This window comes from Heterocephalus glaber, unplaced genomic scaffold, assembly GCF_053883595.1.
Source record: "Heterocephalus glaber isolate CG9 unplaced genomic scaffold, H.glaber_assembly_v1.0 deba00001532, whole genome shotgun sequence".
Lineage (NCBI taxonomy): Eukaryota > Metazoa > Chordata > Mammalia > Rodentia > Bathyergidae > Heterocephalus > Heterocephalus glaber.
The window spans coordinates 5,300,117-5,316,175 of NW_028258330.1; the positions used below are offsets into that span (position 1 = coordinate 5,300,117).

The 16,059-nt window shown below is 46.9% G+C and overlaps 1 protein-coding gene across 2 annotated transcripts in view; it reads right to left on the minus strand.

Moving 5' to 3' along the window:
- Kat14 (lysine acetyltransferase 14) overlaps positions 1-16,059 on the minus strand; it is a 32,603-nt gene that overhangs the window by 3,819 nt on the left and 12,725 nt on the right. Inside the window, exons 4-7 of one of the 2 annotated variants that reach the window (XM_087189037.1) lie at positions 10,330-10,511; positions 7,823-8,203; positions 7,174-7,742; positions 695-831 (exon numbers count right to left, since the gene is read on the minus strand). In XM_087189037.1, coding sequence (XP_087045163.1) covers positions 695-831; positions 7,174-7,742; positions 7,823-8,203; positions 10,330-10,511 — 1,269 coding nt within the window. Of the gene's footprint in view, positions 1-694; positions 832-7,173; positions 7,743-7,822; positions 8,240-10,329; positions 10,512-16,059 lie in introns of both variants that reach the window. The other variant, XM_004840863.4, reaches the window with a different exon arrangement.

A 16,059-nucleotide genomic window follows, 5' to 3' on the forward strand; every position in this document is an offset into this window, starting at 1 on the left:
AAGTGAGGAAAAGCAAACAGCCCACGGTTCTCTCCAGGCATTGGCAGGCTCACAGACCACCTGCCCACAGGCCTGCCCAGAACCCAGTGCCAGGTAAAGAAGACTGGGTGAATAGGCACTGCAAGTGCAGGGCCCACACAGACACTGGGCCTACAGCACACAGCCAGCACCACTGCAGGCCTCTCTAGGGAGTTCTGCTTCTGGTGCACTGCTTGGACCCATATTAGAAAAGGTCCCAACATGTAGCTCAGATACTGGCTCACTCAATTGTGACATCTTTCCCTTTTTATTTTAATTTCACATACTACTGAATATATACAACTTTAATATTTAAAACAAAACAATGATTTATGATAATCACAAAGAAATAGCAACAGTTGGGCTGGGGATTTAGCTTAGTGGCACCGCACCTGCCTCACAAGCTCAAGAATCTGAGTTTGATCTCAGGTACCAAAAAAAAGAAAGAAAGAAAGAAATAGCAACAGTTCACTTATCTTGTTTTTTATGTGTTTCAAAGGATCATCTTCTCTGCAAGGCCACAACTGAAGGAGCAAAGGGTGACTGGGGACATGGACAAGCGTCCCCACCAGCACCTGCTCAGGTGTTGGGTCTCTATTCACTCCAGCAAGAGGCCAGGGCGAGCATGCCACAAACCTCACCCAGCATAACCCATCCTTGCATCTTCTCTGCACACCTGATGTAGGGCTTTAGGATCCGGGAAGTGTAGGGACTGACAATGCTCTGGTCCACAGCCAGGTCTTCTGAGCCCACCAGGCGATACAAAAACTTGCTGGTCTGGTGTCGAAATCCCTTCCTGGATGGCAAGGCTGTCTGTGTGAGGAAACAGTGGTTGTGTAAAATAAGTTCTGTATGGAAGTGACGCGTATGATCTTTTTATGTAGCAGGAAGTAGGCCTTTCTGAGTTGCTTATTTGAAAAGTTCAAGTTTTAATACAAACCTTATAGGAACTTTGGCCTAAAATGAGATCCAAAAACCTATCCCTGGTTTTAAAAGTTTAAAGCCAAAAATAATTTTAAAAATTTTAAAGTTATTTACAAATCTTGTCATTTCAGTGAAACACAGCACAGCACGTAATCTGGACTTGATGCCTCTCTAGACTTCCTGCTGCCTATCGTGCCTTCCACCATTCGCTGACGTTAGCCAAAAGGAGTACTAAGGAGCTCACATACGCCTGGGTCATGTTATATGACCACCTTGCTATCCAAGAGCTTTGGGACAATTACTGCTGTCCATGTGTCCAGATTTTTAAAAACATGTCCTTTTTCAATACGTAAAATATTTGGCAAAAATGGGAGTGGTATAGATTATCATCCCTAAAGCAAATCTCATTAGTCCTGAGGCTCAGTGTGCTTCCTAGGAGGGCTCTGGAGAATGGAAGCCTCGTATGTCTCCTGTGTGCCCCAAGAGCTGCATGGAGGTGGCCATTACTGGGTGAGCGTGCCCGGGCCCGCCGCTGTCTGGTAACAGAATGTGCACAATTAGGGTTTTATAGCAGAAGGTGCAGGGGGAAGATGAAAAGGCACATTTACAAAGTGGTTTTGTGCCAAGGGGTGGATGAAGTTTAGAAACTCAAGTTGTTTTTGTAGAATCACTTTGCTCTTAGCCTAGAAAATAACTTTGCTGAAAGAAGAGCATGATTTCTTCCTTTGTAATTTGCTCTCATACTTTCCCAACCTGGACACCAACATTTTCAAAGGCCAACTTTGAAATGCTTCTAAGGCCTAAAGTTTCAAAGTAACATTCAACGCTGTGGTTATGGTTTCCAAACATAACCACGAACAATTCCTCTCTATCCTAGAGGTGGACACAGCTCCCTGTGTCTGAGACAGAGCCAATTTCCCCTACCCCGGGATCTGGGTGGCTTCAGGAACAGCTGTGACCAATCAGAGAGCAGCATAGGCAACACCCTGGGACAGGAACCAACTGGCAGCCAATGAGCAGAGGCCACATAGAGACAGATGGGCCTGGAAGAAAGGCATTCAGTCCCAAGCTGGGACCCAGGCAAAGGCAGACACATAAGTGACCCAGCCTCAGGCACCTGGAGGGGAAGAACCGCCCAGCTGAGCCCAGTCTGCCCATAGACTCAGAGGAAACTGTAAAATCACTGGGTCTGGGTGGTTCCCAATGCAGAACCAGGAAACTGTAACACCAGCCATGAACCACGAGCCCACAGAACACTCTCAGCACTGGTTAGTCTCAAGGGGAGTCCTATGGACCCCGTGGATGTTACCCTGCACTAAGCCACTCTTCCCTCTGCCTGGCCACCACTGGGGCTGCTTCCTGAGAGGCTGGGCTCTTCCTTTAGAAACACACATTTATGCTTGGCATGGTGGAACACACCTGTAATCCCAACATTTGGGAGGCTGAGGCAGGAGGACTACTGTGAGTTTGAGGACAGCCTGGGCTACACAATGAGAGCCTACATCAAAAAGCCCAAAAGAAATAAAAATATATACATACACACATCTGCTCTGCAAGTCCTAACTCCTCTGAGACTTGCAAGGTCCTGTAGGACCAGGCCCTGCCACCCCATTCCTCTGCCACCACAGCATGCCAAGCATACCAGCCTCGCTGCTGCCCTCGTCCCTGAGCCTGCATCAGCTTACTTCTCCTAGCTGACAAGGATTCAGGTCAAGTATGACCCACAGAGCAGCACTACTGCGCAGCTCAGCACCCACCATGGCCAGGAGACCTGCGTGCACAATGAGCCACTGCTGCCATCTCCCTCCTCCAGATGCCAGGGAACCCCTCCCCAGCCACAAAAGTGCTTGGCAAGGACTAAGGAGCCAATTTACATTCACTGAATGATGAAGGGATGGGGAACAAACCGAAGTTAGACTCCTGGTTCCAGACACAGTAGAGAGGTAGGTGGGCTACTATGTCCCTTCCCAGATGGGAGAGGAAGACTGACAGCAAAGCCAGGAATAGTCTGGGGGCTCAGGGGTGGTGGGGACAGGGCATTTCTCTGGGAAGTGACAGGCAGTCAATGTAGCTGCCAAGTGGATGCCAGAGAGCAATGTGAGTACAGGTGAGGGGATACCACTGCGATAGCTCTGAGACCTCATCACCAGGAGTGACAGAGCGGGAGGAAAGGCAGGCCAGGGCTGGTGGTCACAGTGACACAGGAAGTGGGTTGTCCCACAGCCCTACATCTTACCAAACTCACCAGGAGGGTTAGAGGTAGGCACCAGGCTCTCCCCTGGGTGTATGCGACAGGCAAAGGGAGGCAAAGGGAGGGGAAGAGATGAAGGGGGATGAGCTCACGGGGAAAATCAAGACACATAAATGAGCACAAGGAAAGAAGAGGGTGACCACTTAAACAACTGGTCCAGAAAAGGCAGGATAATTTAACAAACAGACAAGAATGTCTCAAAAGCACAATAAACAGTTATTGGGGAAATGCAGATCCAAACTACAATGACACTGCCCCACACACCATGGACGCTGGTCACCAGAAAGAGCAGGAGCAGCATGGTTGGTACAGGAACCAGACCCTTCACACACTGCTGTGGGGACACACGGTGCCACCACACAGGCAGACAGCCTGGCCAGTCTTCAAAACATTCAACAGAGTGACACCTGACCCAGGAAGCCCTCTCCACAGGATGTTCAACCAGCATTACAACAGTCAAAGGCTGAAACAAGGCAAACGCTCATCTAATATGAAAGTATAAACAAAATGTGGGCTACACAATCAGATGATGTGTTAAAAAAGAAGGCAAGCATGAAGGTGTGTTACACTACAGATGAACGGTGCAAACGTTATGCTAAGTGAAAGAAGGGGATCAGAAACAGCCAAAGTGTAGACTCCCTCTCTACATACAATGCCCAGGGCAGGTCCACCTAGAGAGGCTGAAAGGGGGTCTGGACGCTGCGCACATAATGGCTCAGGGGCTCTAGAGTTAGGAAGTTCTCAAACTGAGTGTGAATCCAACTCTGTGAGCACACGAGAAACCACTAAACTCTATACTTTAAAGGGTGACTTATTTGGTAAATGAACTGCATCTCAATGAGGCTGTTACAGAAGAAAATGCCTAATAGGCCCCAAGGTAAAAGAAAACCTAGACACAGGAAGGAGTCCTCAGGGACTCCGTACCTCTTCATTACTGAACACTCAACACATAATCACTGAAATAAAGCATACAGTGGACATTAGGAAAGATCAAGGGTTTCTTCATAAAGCCAAGGGAAGAGATAAGTAAAAGAAATAATGGCAACAACAACCATAGTAACAATTCAGAAGGAGAGGTGAAAAATAAAGAAGGAATAAATAGACGAGGCGATCTGGGATTCAAGCAGCACATCAGAGGACGTCTGGTTTCCAGTCTAGATGCAGGCAGTCACCCTGTACTGGGTAGCACAACTCAGAACAGCTGGGCATGGTGGTGCACACCTATAATCAGAGGCTGAGGCAGGGAGGTGGCCAGGAGTTTGAGGCCAACCTGGGCTATGCAGTAAGTTCAAGGCCAGCCTGAACTATATATTGAGACCTTGTCTCAAAAAAACAAAAACACAAAAACAAAAAACTGGGGCTGAGGATTTAGCTCAGTGGTTCCGCCTCCTGCCCCCGCAAGCCCAAGGACCCGAGTTCGATCCCCAGTACCAAAAAAAAAAAAACAAAAAAAACCCCTGAAATATAAAAAATCTGAATGAACTGCAAAAGGCAACAAATCTTCCCAGACAAAGACCGGAGTGGAGAGTGGAGAGAAAGGTGCCCCGCTGGAGAACCAGCAGAACCAGTACCCACCAAACACCTGTCATCGACAACTATGAGTACACCTTCTCCAAGGGTTCGAAGTGTGGCACCATCTTCTGTTCCCCAAGTCTTTCCATCTCAAGCAGGAGGGAGCACATACCTGTCCTCAGGGAAGGGAAGCCCTGATGCCAGTCCCGCAGCTGTCCTCTCACCTGACTGGGGAGACACAGAAAGCACGTGCGAAATCACAGCCCAGAGGGACAGTCTCCTTGAGACCTGATCACAGGACTAAGTCCAGCCCTATGCCTCACCGCCAGCCACATAGGCCTGTGTACTACGGTCCTCTCACCCTGAATGCCAGCACCGGCTTCAAACAGAAAAGACAGGGACGCTGGGGGTTTAGCTCAGTGGTTCTGCTGCCTGCTTCATAAGCGCAAGGACCCAAGTTGGATCCCCAGTACCAAAAACAAACAAAACAAAAAAAAGAGTGAAGAAAAGACAGGGACATTGAAACAGAAACACAGCTCGATCTCTCCCACAGGCCCACACTACTTTCTGTGAGTGTGCAGAACTTTCCCATCTGCCTAATAAACCTCTTCATGCTTTTTTTTTTTTTTGTATTGGGGATCGAACTCAGGACCTTGCACTTTCGAGGCAGGCAGCAGCACCACTGAGCTAAATCTCCAGCCCTTCACACTTCTTTTCTAAAAAATCAGTTTGAAGAAACAGAACAAGCCTCAGAACTATACCCAGACTCAGATATGGCAGGGATGTTGAAATTACTGGATCAGGAATTTAAAATAACTATGATTCATATGTTAAGCATGCTAATGGACAAAGAAGACAATGTGCAAGAACAATGTGTACTTTTTTAAATTTTTTGAGACAAGAGCTTGCTACATAGTGCATTCAAACCAGCCTGCACCACAAAGTGAGACCCTGCCTCAAACAAAAAAAAGAAACCAATTACCAAAAGATAGCTTAGGCCAGGGATTTAGCTCAGTGGTTCCGGGACCTGCCTTGCAAGGGCAAGGTCCTGAGTTCGATCCCTGGTACCAAAAGATAGCTTAAAATTCTCTTTTTTCTTTTCTTTTTTTTGGTATAGGAAATCAAACTTGGAACCTTGCACTTGTGAGGCAGGCGGTGGCACCATTGAGCTAAATCCCAGGCCCTTAAAATTCTCACATATCCAAAACCTTAACAACAAAAAAAAGCACTAAATCTTCGGTTAAGGAAATAATGAGAAAAATTACAGAACATTAAGTTCTGACTGGCAGTAAAATCACATCATTTCAAAAGTCCTAAAAAAAAAAAAAAAGTCCTAAGTCATCACCACAGCAGTACTGATAGGGAAATTTAGAGGTATGAACACTTCTGAATCTATGCATCAGAAAGCCAGAGAGAGGATGGATGGAAGAAATGCCTCACAGCTGCCCACTGTGTAACCGCCTGAAACTCACACTGAGGTCTAGGTAAGACAGGAGATAAACACACGCCTCAAAAAGCCCCAATGGAACTACAGTCAAGGAAAGGCAAACACACAAGAAGAGAGACCAAGAGAAGAAACAACTGGTAAGTACTTTACCCCTCCTGGGAGCAGGCTCTGGGTCCCATGAGAAGCAGCCCAGCCTGTACTGCAGTCCTGCTAACAAGGAAGCTGTGCCCTGCAGCTAAATGTCACACTGCCCAGGGCAGTGCTGCCGCCCCACAACATGGTGATAAATTCTTAATGTCATTGTGTGGTTTTTGGCCGTGTTTTTCATGACTCGTCACTCAGTCACTCAGTCTCGAGTACAGACTGTGTAGGTGTCAGATGCCCTCTTTTAATGTTATAATAAAAAATTTAAAAAGGTTTGCTACTTCTATATGTTAATTACATTACATATTTTACATGCACCCCAAGACAATTTCTCTTCAACATGGCCCAGGCAAGCCAAAGGTTGGCCAGCCATGGCTTAGGGAATAAGAAAAAGGCCTGTACATGTTCAGATGAACACAATTTCCCCCAATATATTCAATTTGCGGTTTTCTATGTGTGTATTTTGATGTGTGGACATTGTGAATGTCCAATGGAGAGGAAAAACTCAGCTATATTAAGGGTATTTATACTGAACAGTTTCAAAAGATAAAGCCTGGCAATCTTTACATATTTCTCCCTTGCTCTTTTCTTCTGTCTCCCAAAACTATTTGTGACTTTTGTTTGTTTGTTTGTTTTGATTTTCTGAGACAGGCTATGCAATTCAGGCTGGCCTTGAACTCACTATGTCAACCAGGCTGGCCCGAATTCAAAAGGATCCTCCTGCCTCAGCTTCCCGAATGCTGGAACTTCAGATGTGGGCCACTAAACCTGGTTAAAACTACTCAGGACTTTAACAGTCTCAGCATAACAGCATCCACTGTATGCCGCCTGTCCCACCACCATTGGCCCCAGCAGTTCCAAGCCTGTACTCGCTCACCTGGTAGCGGTCAAGGATTCGGAAGTCCTGGCAGGTGGTCCGGTAGGTGGCCTGTCCAGCTGGAAGCCGGGACACCCCTCCCTCTTTGGCTCCATAGATCCCATCGACTAGCAAAAGGGCAGCATTGACCACCTGGTCCAGGTCGAAGAGGGGCAGCCCCCGGTCCCTCTTGGCCTGCCTGACAATTAGCTTGCGCTTCAGCCTGCGTGCCTCAGGCGTCATGGCCACGGCACTGGGACAGGCCTCCAGCCTGCGCAGCAGCAGCTTTTCCTCGTAGATGCTGGCAGGCGTGTACCGGGGCCCCTGTGGCCTTGCATCCTTCTGCAGGGGCGGCCTCCTCTTGTCCCGCGCCCGGGTCTGCAGGGACGCACTGGAGTCTGTGTCCTCGCTGTCCAGATCTGCCCTGTCTGGTTTCTCCTCCTCACTGTCCACCTCCTGCTTGATGTGCTCGGGGGCTCTGACCTTCTTCCTGCCTCCGGTCCCCAGCCCTGAAGCCACGGGCCCCAGGGACGGTGGCGGGTCCTCCACTCCTGGGTCAATGTCGCCATCACCGTCCAGCTCATCATCATCTGCACAGGGCACAGGCAGTGTCACCAAGACCCGAGGACACCCCTGCCCGCCCTAGAAGGGCCGGCGGAGCCCTCCTTACCATGGAACAGTGCCTGCGGGGGCATGGCATCGGGGATCAGGTCGGCCTCCGACAGCAGGCTCGGCGTGGCCGAGTGTGACGCCGGTGTCCCAGGTGCAGAGAAGTCCAGCGAGGGTGATGGGGAGGGGCTGGTCAGCGGGGTGCGGTCTGAGGAGCTCAGTGATGCAAAGTCGATCACCTCACCCCGCTCAAGGACCGCATCTGGCCGGCGGGCCCGGCTGGAGAACTTCACAGGTGTGGACGCAGGGCTGCGATCCAGAAAGCCGGCTGCCTCCTTCTGGGCCCGCCGGATGTCCTTCGCCTCCTGCGTGCGGGACCGCTTCTCCTTCAGCTCCATGGCAGACTCCACAGGGTTCCGGCTGGCCCGTTTCCGAAGGCCCTCTACAGTGATGATGGGGTCCAGGGTGGGCTTTGAGGCTGCCGCAAGACGACACATGTCCAACTTCCAAGATAAGCATTCAATCCTAACTTCTTTTACAATGTGTTATAGTGCGCCTGTACTGGGTTCTGTATGGAGAAATGTCCAAAGAATGCCCCAAACTAAAAGACTTAAGACATCTCTCTTAAAAGTTACAAAGCAAATTTAAACAACTAAATACTGCTATCTTTTACCTATCGGAACTGCTAAACATGAGAAGTTTCACAATGGTTGCTTGCTGTGGCAGTGCAGGCCTATAATACCAGCATGAGGCAGGTCTGTGAGCTCAAGACCAGCCTGGACTACACAAAAGCTCCTGTCTCAAAATCATAAAAAACAAAAAGCATGGGGGCTGGAGATTTAGCTCAGTGGCACAGCACCTGCCTGGCAAGTGCAAGATCCTGAGTTCGTTCCTGGTACCAAAAAAATCCCCAAAAAACAAAAAGCCAAAGTTTGATAATGCTGAGCAAGAGTACAGGGAAACGGGCATTTTCATGACTTTATAGTATGGCATAAATTTTACTGTATCTTTCAGAAGGGTAATTTGGCAAAAACAATACAAATTTTAGGGCCAGGGATTTAGCTCAGTGGTTCTGCCGCCTGCCTCAAAAGCACAAGGTCCCGAGTTCGATCCCCAGTACCAAAAAAAAAAATACAAATTTTGAATAAATATGCCATTTGATATGGCACTTGCTTCCAGAAATTTACCACAATTTGCACATGCACCCAAATTTGAACAATTCTAGCATTGCTCAAAGTAACAGAAAAGGGCAAAAACAGTCAAAAGTGGCCATTAATAGAGAATCATTTAATACATTACCAAACAGCCATATAATAAAGTAGGGCAAATCTAGATGTATCATAATGGAAAAAGGAACAGGTATACTGGGGGAAAATGGGGAAGAGGTTTTTAATGCTTTGTCTAAAAAAAACCCTTCAAAATGCAAAGATAATCTCCAAAAGCCTTCACAAGAGTGGACCCTCCTGGAAAAGAGAACAGGAGCAGGAACTTCCAAACTTCATACCTTTCAATATTTTTAAAATGTAAAAGCTTGCCAGAGGCAGTGGTGTATGTCTGTAATCTCAGCACTTTGGGAGTGAGACAGGGTCTGGACAAACTGCCCAGGCTGGACTTGAACTCTTTTTTTTTTTTTTTTGGTACCAGGGATCGAAGCTGGGTCTTTGCGCCTGCAAGACATGTGGCAGGCGGCGGAACCACTGAGCTAAATCCCCAGCCCTTGGACTTGAACTCTTGATCCTATTTCTCAGGTTGGTGGGATTATAGGCATGTACTACCTTACCCAGCTTACTGAAAACTTTTTAGAAAAAACATCCGATCAGTATGTGATAGTAAGTTTGCTGTTCATTTTTAAGAATGTAAAACAGCATTACGGTTAGCCTGTAAGGAAGAAAGAATCTATCTCTTAGAAGACAATTACTGAAAAATCTTTAAGAAAAATTCTAGCTACTCAGGCTGAGCCAGGAAGACTGCAATTTCAACGCTAGTGTGAGCAGTTAATGGAGACTTCTAAATAATCTGAGGGTAGAGAGGTGTGGAAGGCTGGGGGAAAGTACCAGAAATCTAGACAAGTGAGATGGCCGGGGCAACTGTTGAAGGGAGGTGACTGTACACAGGAATTCATTATATCATTCTCCTTTGCCTCTGCATGTTTTAAAATTTCCATAACAGAGCCCAGCATGATGGTGCACACCTGTAATCCCAGAACTTGGGAGACTGAGGCAGGAGGATTGTCACAAGTTCAAGACCACCCTGGGATACCTAGTGAGTTCAAGGGTAGCCTGAACTGCATAGCAAGACCTGTCTCAAAAAAACCAAAAAATAAATAAAATTTCCATAATAAATTTTTTAAAAATTCAAATTGAAAATGTTGAACCTTTCAAATGCCAAAGGAAATTTATAAAACTAGTAACTTAATTAGGAAATGACAGAATGGGTTTCACTTAGTACTTACTTACAGCATGCAAATGAAGCATCACCAGGACATTGCCACTGTCACCAGAACAGCTCCAAAAAGGGCAGACCCTAGCTCCCTGGTCACCTCACCCGGCAGCCTCCCACCACTCTCACCTTTGGCCTTCAGCGTGGAGCCAGACAGCTTCTCCCCTTCTGGCTTCAGGGTGGGCGGCTTGTTATGTACCAGTCTCCACCAGCCTGGCTCCCCGAACTCCTGTGCCCCTGAGCGGAAGTACATGGGACTCCCCACGCTCAGGCAGCCTGCCACAGTGCTCCACCAAGTGGAAGTCTTCTTCCTAGAGCCCAGGGGTGTAGAAGTGATTGGCATTCAATTCATCTCTGGCAGAAACACTCGAGACCCAATGCCCCTCCTGACTCGAAGGCTGGGGACGCCACATGACCCCAAGTGTGGAAGAGACACAGCAAAAGGATCAAAAGAGAGGCCTGGGGTCTGCCTAGTTTCAAATTCTGGCTTGCCTCAGTTTCTTCATCTGTAGAACCAGAGAAACAGAACTTACCTCACAGGATTGTGAGATGAAGTAATTCAAGCAAAGCACATTAAATGCTTCCCCAAGAGCATGGCGGAGCAGTCTAAGGGCTCGTTTTTCCTCCCGGTGCTTTCACATGTCAAAATAAGGGCAGCTCTCAGGAAATAAAGCAAACAAGAAGCCCAACTCCAAGACTGGGCTTTGGTTTTGTTTTGTTTTGTTGAGATAAGGTCTCACTATGTAGTGCAGACTGGCTTCAAACTCAGTGATCCTCCTGCCTGAGCCTCCCCAGTACTGCAATTACAGTCACGCGCCACCACACCCCGTCTTATCCTTTTCTAAATGATTTTTTTCGAGTGGCTTGACTTAAACAGATAAAGGAAGTTATACAGGTCTTATACCAATATAGCAAAAATCACTAGTTTAATGGTTATACTGGAGAGTCTTGAGCAGCTTTGGCTGGAGAGATGAAAACAAAAACAGCATAAAGTGTTTGTTCTCAAAACATGCTCTAGAAACAGACAAATGAAACAGCTGAACAACTTCTTTTGACAACTGGCAATATACTTAAAAACAGGCAATTCAAGTCCAGCATCTTAGAACACTTGGAGATCAGGAAAACCTCACAAGATCTAAATTTACCAGTTTTCCCCTTTCTTGTCCCTTAGAAATAGGGGATACTGGTGGGGATTTAGCTCAGTGGTTCTGCCGCCTGCCTTGCAAGTGCAAGGTCCCGAGTTCAATCCCCATTACCAAAAAAAAAAATGTTCAGAAATAGGGGATACTAAGTTCATAAGTAGTGGGAAAGCATTGAATTTAGACAAAATTCCATTTCCTCATAAGAAAGACCCAGTCACGGTGTCACAGCTTTTCTCAGCACCACTGAAAAACAAGAACTAAAATAGCCAGGCGTGAGCAGTACATGCCTGTAGTCCCAGCAGCCAGGAGACTGAGGCAGGAGGATGGCTTCAAGTTCAAGGCCAGCCTGAACCACAAAGAGCCTGTCTCCAAAAAAAAGCCAATAAGGGCCAGGGATGTAGCTCAGTGGCGCTGCACCTGCCTCACAAGCAGCAAGGTCCTGAGTTTGATCCCCAGTACTAGAAAAAAAAAATGCCTAGGTCAAAAAAAGCGAATAAATAAATGTATGTATGTATGTAAAAGAAGCCCTGCAGTAAGCAGCCTGAGCTGATTCTACTCCTCCTCACAGCGCCCTCAGAGGACAGCCTTTGTCCTGCTTCCCTGGCCTCTCAAGCAACAAGGCTGAGAGATGTCTCAGGCTAGGCTGCACTGAGTGGCGAGCGCATGAGCACAGCTCCCTTTGAAGGAACCAAACCTCTGGCATCTACACTAGCTGAGTTCTGCCAGGTTTAGGATCGCAACACAGGCATACAGGTCATCATACAGCACTGTGTTAGTTACTTTTCTCTCGTTGCTGAGACAAAATACAAGACACCCAAAGTTAAAGGGAAGGGGGTTTATTTGGCTTACAGTTCTAGAGGTTTCAGTCCATAATCAGCCAATTCTAAGGCAGGGACGAGAAACAGGCACGGCAGAGCAGAAACTACATGGCACACATAAGGCAGGAAAGGTAACAAGAGAGTTAACAGGGTCTCTCTGCCCCTTTTATCTTATTCAGACTACTTAAGGCGAGTAGCACTCACACCCTTAATCCTAGTGCCCTTGAGCCTAGCATCACATCATGAATCAATTCCAGCTTCACACACTATATCAAGCCTATGGCCACATGAGGCTTTGGGGGGACCTCTAGATCCAAACCATAACAAGCGCTAACACTCAGACGCTCACAGGACTCACTAGGGCACGGGAGCTTACAGACCTCCAGGGCAACACAAGCTGTCTAGGCTGCAGGGGCTTTCATGTGAGGTTTTGGTGTCTGCACCTCAAGTCTCTGAGGGGCCAAGCACTCGGAAGCAAATCTGAGCACAACTACAGTCATCATAGAGGGAGCTGCAGGCACAGTAATGTGCCAGACTCTGTTCCCAACCAACACCAAAACATTAACAGCATTCACAGGCAGGACAGTGGCGTGTATCTGTAGTCCCAGCTAATCTGGAGGTTGCAAATTCATTCATTTATTCTTTTTACTTTTGAGATAGGGTCTCACTACATAATTCGTGCTGGCCTTGCACTCATAGTGATCCTCCTGCCTCAGCTTCCCAAGTGCTGGGATTGCAGAGCTGTGCCACCATGCTAAGCAGAACTGCAAATTCAAAACCAATTTGAGCAACTTAAGGAGACCTTGTTTTAAAAAAAGAAGGGGAGTGGGGCTGAGGACAAAGCTTAAAGGAGAGTGCTTGCCTGGAAGGCCCAGGGCTCTGGTTTGGAGCCCCAGGACTGGAAGAAAAAACAAAAGACAAAGATAGCCGAACTTCCAGAGGTAATAAGAACAAAGAGACTCCATGAGTTAAGAGCAATCTAAATGGGTGCCTGTGGTGGATTAACTAATGGTCAACTTGGAATGCCGAGCTGAACTAAATCGGTGTGGTATGGGCGTGGAAGATCCAGATGAGGATTGTTGCCAGCAGCATAAAAACAGAACTGGGAGGGGAAGATCATTGGCTGTTGGTTTTCTTGGAGAAGCTTGCCAATGCTGGTTTTTCTGATGTAAACTTGGCTGTTCTCATCAGAGGAGCTCAGGGCCTCACTGTTGCTGAGAATGGCTGCTGTTCTCATCAGGGGAGCTCTAATCTTTGCCATGAGTGTCACTTCCTGGCTCCAGTGTAGATCCCTCAGCCTGGTGGCACAAATCCTTCACCCTGCTGGAGCAGGCTTTCTAGCTTCCACCACTGGCCTTTGGGCCTTCCTGGGGCAGATCCTCAATACGGGCAAGCATAAGACATTGCCCTGGGCTCTAGGCCTCTGGCTGGACTCATGGAGGACACTGCCTTGGACTCTTAAGCCTTCAACTGGACTTGTGTTGGACACTGTGGGATCCAGGCCCTCAGCTGGGTTCTTTGGGTCTCTAGTGTGCAGCTAGATCTCTTGCACTCCTCTGCATTTGACTTTTTGGGTGACTATTATAAAATAATCCTATAAACTATGTGGCCTCTATTAAATCTATTCCTTTGCAAACCCTGAATACAATAGTGCCTTCAACAGCATCCATTACCTTTTCTCCTCTGACCTCCTGTGACTTTCAAAGGACCAATTCAAAGGATTAATTTCTTCAAATTAATAGCTTACCTACCCGCACTTGGGTGGTCCCACTTAATCACAATCTCAATATTTTTTAACACTCTATGACTCTCTTCAATAACATCATGCTCATGGACCAGGCATGGTGGTGCAGGCCTATAATTTCAGCACTTAGGAAGCTGAGACAAGAGTACTGCCACAAGTTTAAGGCCAGCCTGGGCTACATAGTGAGTTCAAGGCCAGCCTGAAATACATAGCAAGACCCTATCTCAAAAAAAAAATGATGCTCATGGGCCGGGGATTTAGCTCAGTGGTTTCACTGCCTACTGCGCAAGCACAGGGACCCGAGTTCGATCCCCGGTACCAAAAAAAAAAAAGAAAGAAAAGAAAAATCATGCTCAGAAAAACAACCAATACTTTCCTCTGGAAGTAAAAAATTATGGGGGAGTGGTGGACAGCAGAGAAACAGCCTCTCTGGCATTTGGTGTCCAGACACTAGAATATAGCAACAAAAGGAAGAGAAGAAGGAGGGATGTGGATACCTGCAACTCAACAAGAATCTGAGTGAGAAATGAACCCCAAGGGGAGATCGAGGAGAGAAACTTCAATGAAGGAGAAGGTGGCAAGTGGCGCTCTCTCCCTGAGCCCTGACTCCCTCTGTGGGAAGGGTGGCTCGAAATACAGATGCACATTGACTACTGGTAACCCCAGAGGCATCTATAGAGAAATGCATCAGTGGAACAGAGCAGTGGACACAGCGGGCTTCAGTGATTGGTGAATTATTTGAGTTCAAACATCCTCCAGGAGAGGGCAAATAGCCATTTTGGAGAGGGGCCAACTGAGCTCAGAGTTCAGATCAGATGTGGGCTGACTCCATCAGGGTGAGGCAGAATTGAGAGGGGTCAAGGAGCCAAGTTCAAGTAAACAGGAGCCAGACAAGGTGTTGTAGGCTGAACAAAATGTGTTCCAGCCTCACAGCTGGAAGCAAGCCTGAACTTCAGAACTAACAGTGCAGACTTGCTGGGATTATCCACTACTCCACCATACATCTATGGCTGGCTTGCTGGGATTAATCAACACGAACCTGGACTCTGTCTACCAGTGACTGCAGAAACATGCCTTGAAGTGGACTTCTTTTAATATCCTTTTTTTTTTTTTTTTTTCTTTTGCTTTTCTTGGTTTTCTAAGTTGTGAGCATTGCTTCTAGTTTTTTGTTTTGTTCTATTTATTTCTTCCTTCTCTTTCCCTCCTGTCCTCTTCACCAGTTTCCCAAAGTTTGTGTAATCTTCCTTTGTCCTCCAGCCTTGCTTCTAATCTCTTCCTATTCTTCTATTTCTCTATCTTCCCCCCCCCCCCCCCCGCCCCGCAACCCCTTTCAAATTTTCTCCCCTGAGGGTAAAATCACCATACTGAGGGCATATTTACTGTATACAATTTTCTGGTTTGTTTTAGATTTTGCTATATAACCACAAATCTAGTTCATATAAGTAAAGGTGGCAAATTAATAGTTACCAGTTTGTCTTTTTCTAGGCTGTGTTTGATGCTATTGTTATTGCTAATTGTACTACTGTAGCCAAGGTGACATAATTGTTCCAATCTGTTGTTCTTCCTGGTATGCCAAGACTGAGATTGCCTGAGGGTCATAAATAAATAGCATAGGTCAATGCCAAAGAACCAGGCCAAACAGGCAGCAACTTCTCATCCCCAATAAAGTGAAGAGGTAGGATCTCACAACAGGCTCAAAACCCAAAAGCCAGCTTCACCAAAGGCACACCCCAGGGGGCAATGTGGAACAATCTGAAACCACTCATCTGGACTCTCTGAAGTGATAACAGCAGAGGTAATGAAGCAGAAAATGAGGCTCTACAAAAAATCAAATCCGAAATAGCTTCTCAGATAACTACAGAGATGGTGACTATAATGAAAGTCATGGTTAGTAACTCTAGAACAACAGATAAACAAAAACAGAGGAGTTTAGGAAAATGATGGAAACTATGAATGCCCAACATAAGAAAGAAATGGAATCCATAAAACAGATTCAAAGAGACATCCGGGAGATTAAAGATTCCATTGAGGGCCAGGGATTTAGCTCAGTGGTTTTGCCACCTGCTGCACAAGCACAAGGACCTGAATTCGATCCCCAGTACCAAAAAAAAAAAGAGAGAGAGAGAGAATATGGGGAATACTGTAGAAACACAAT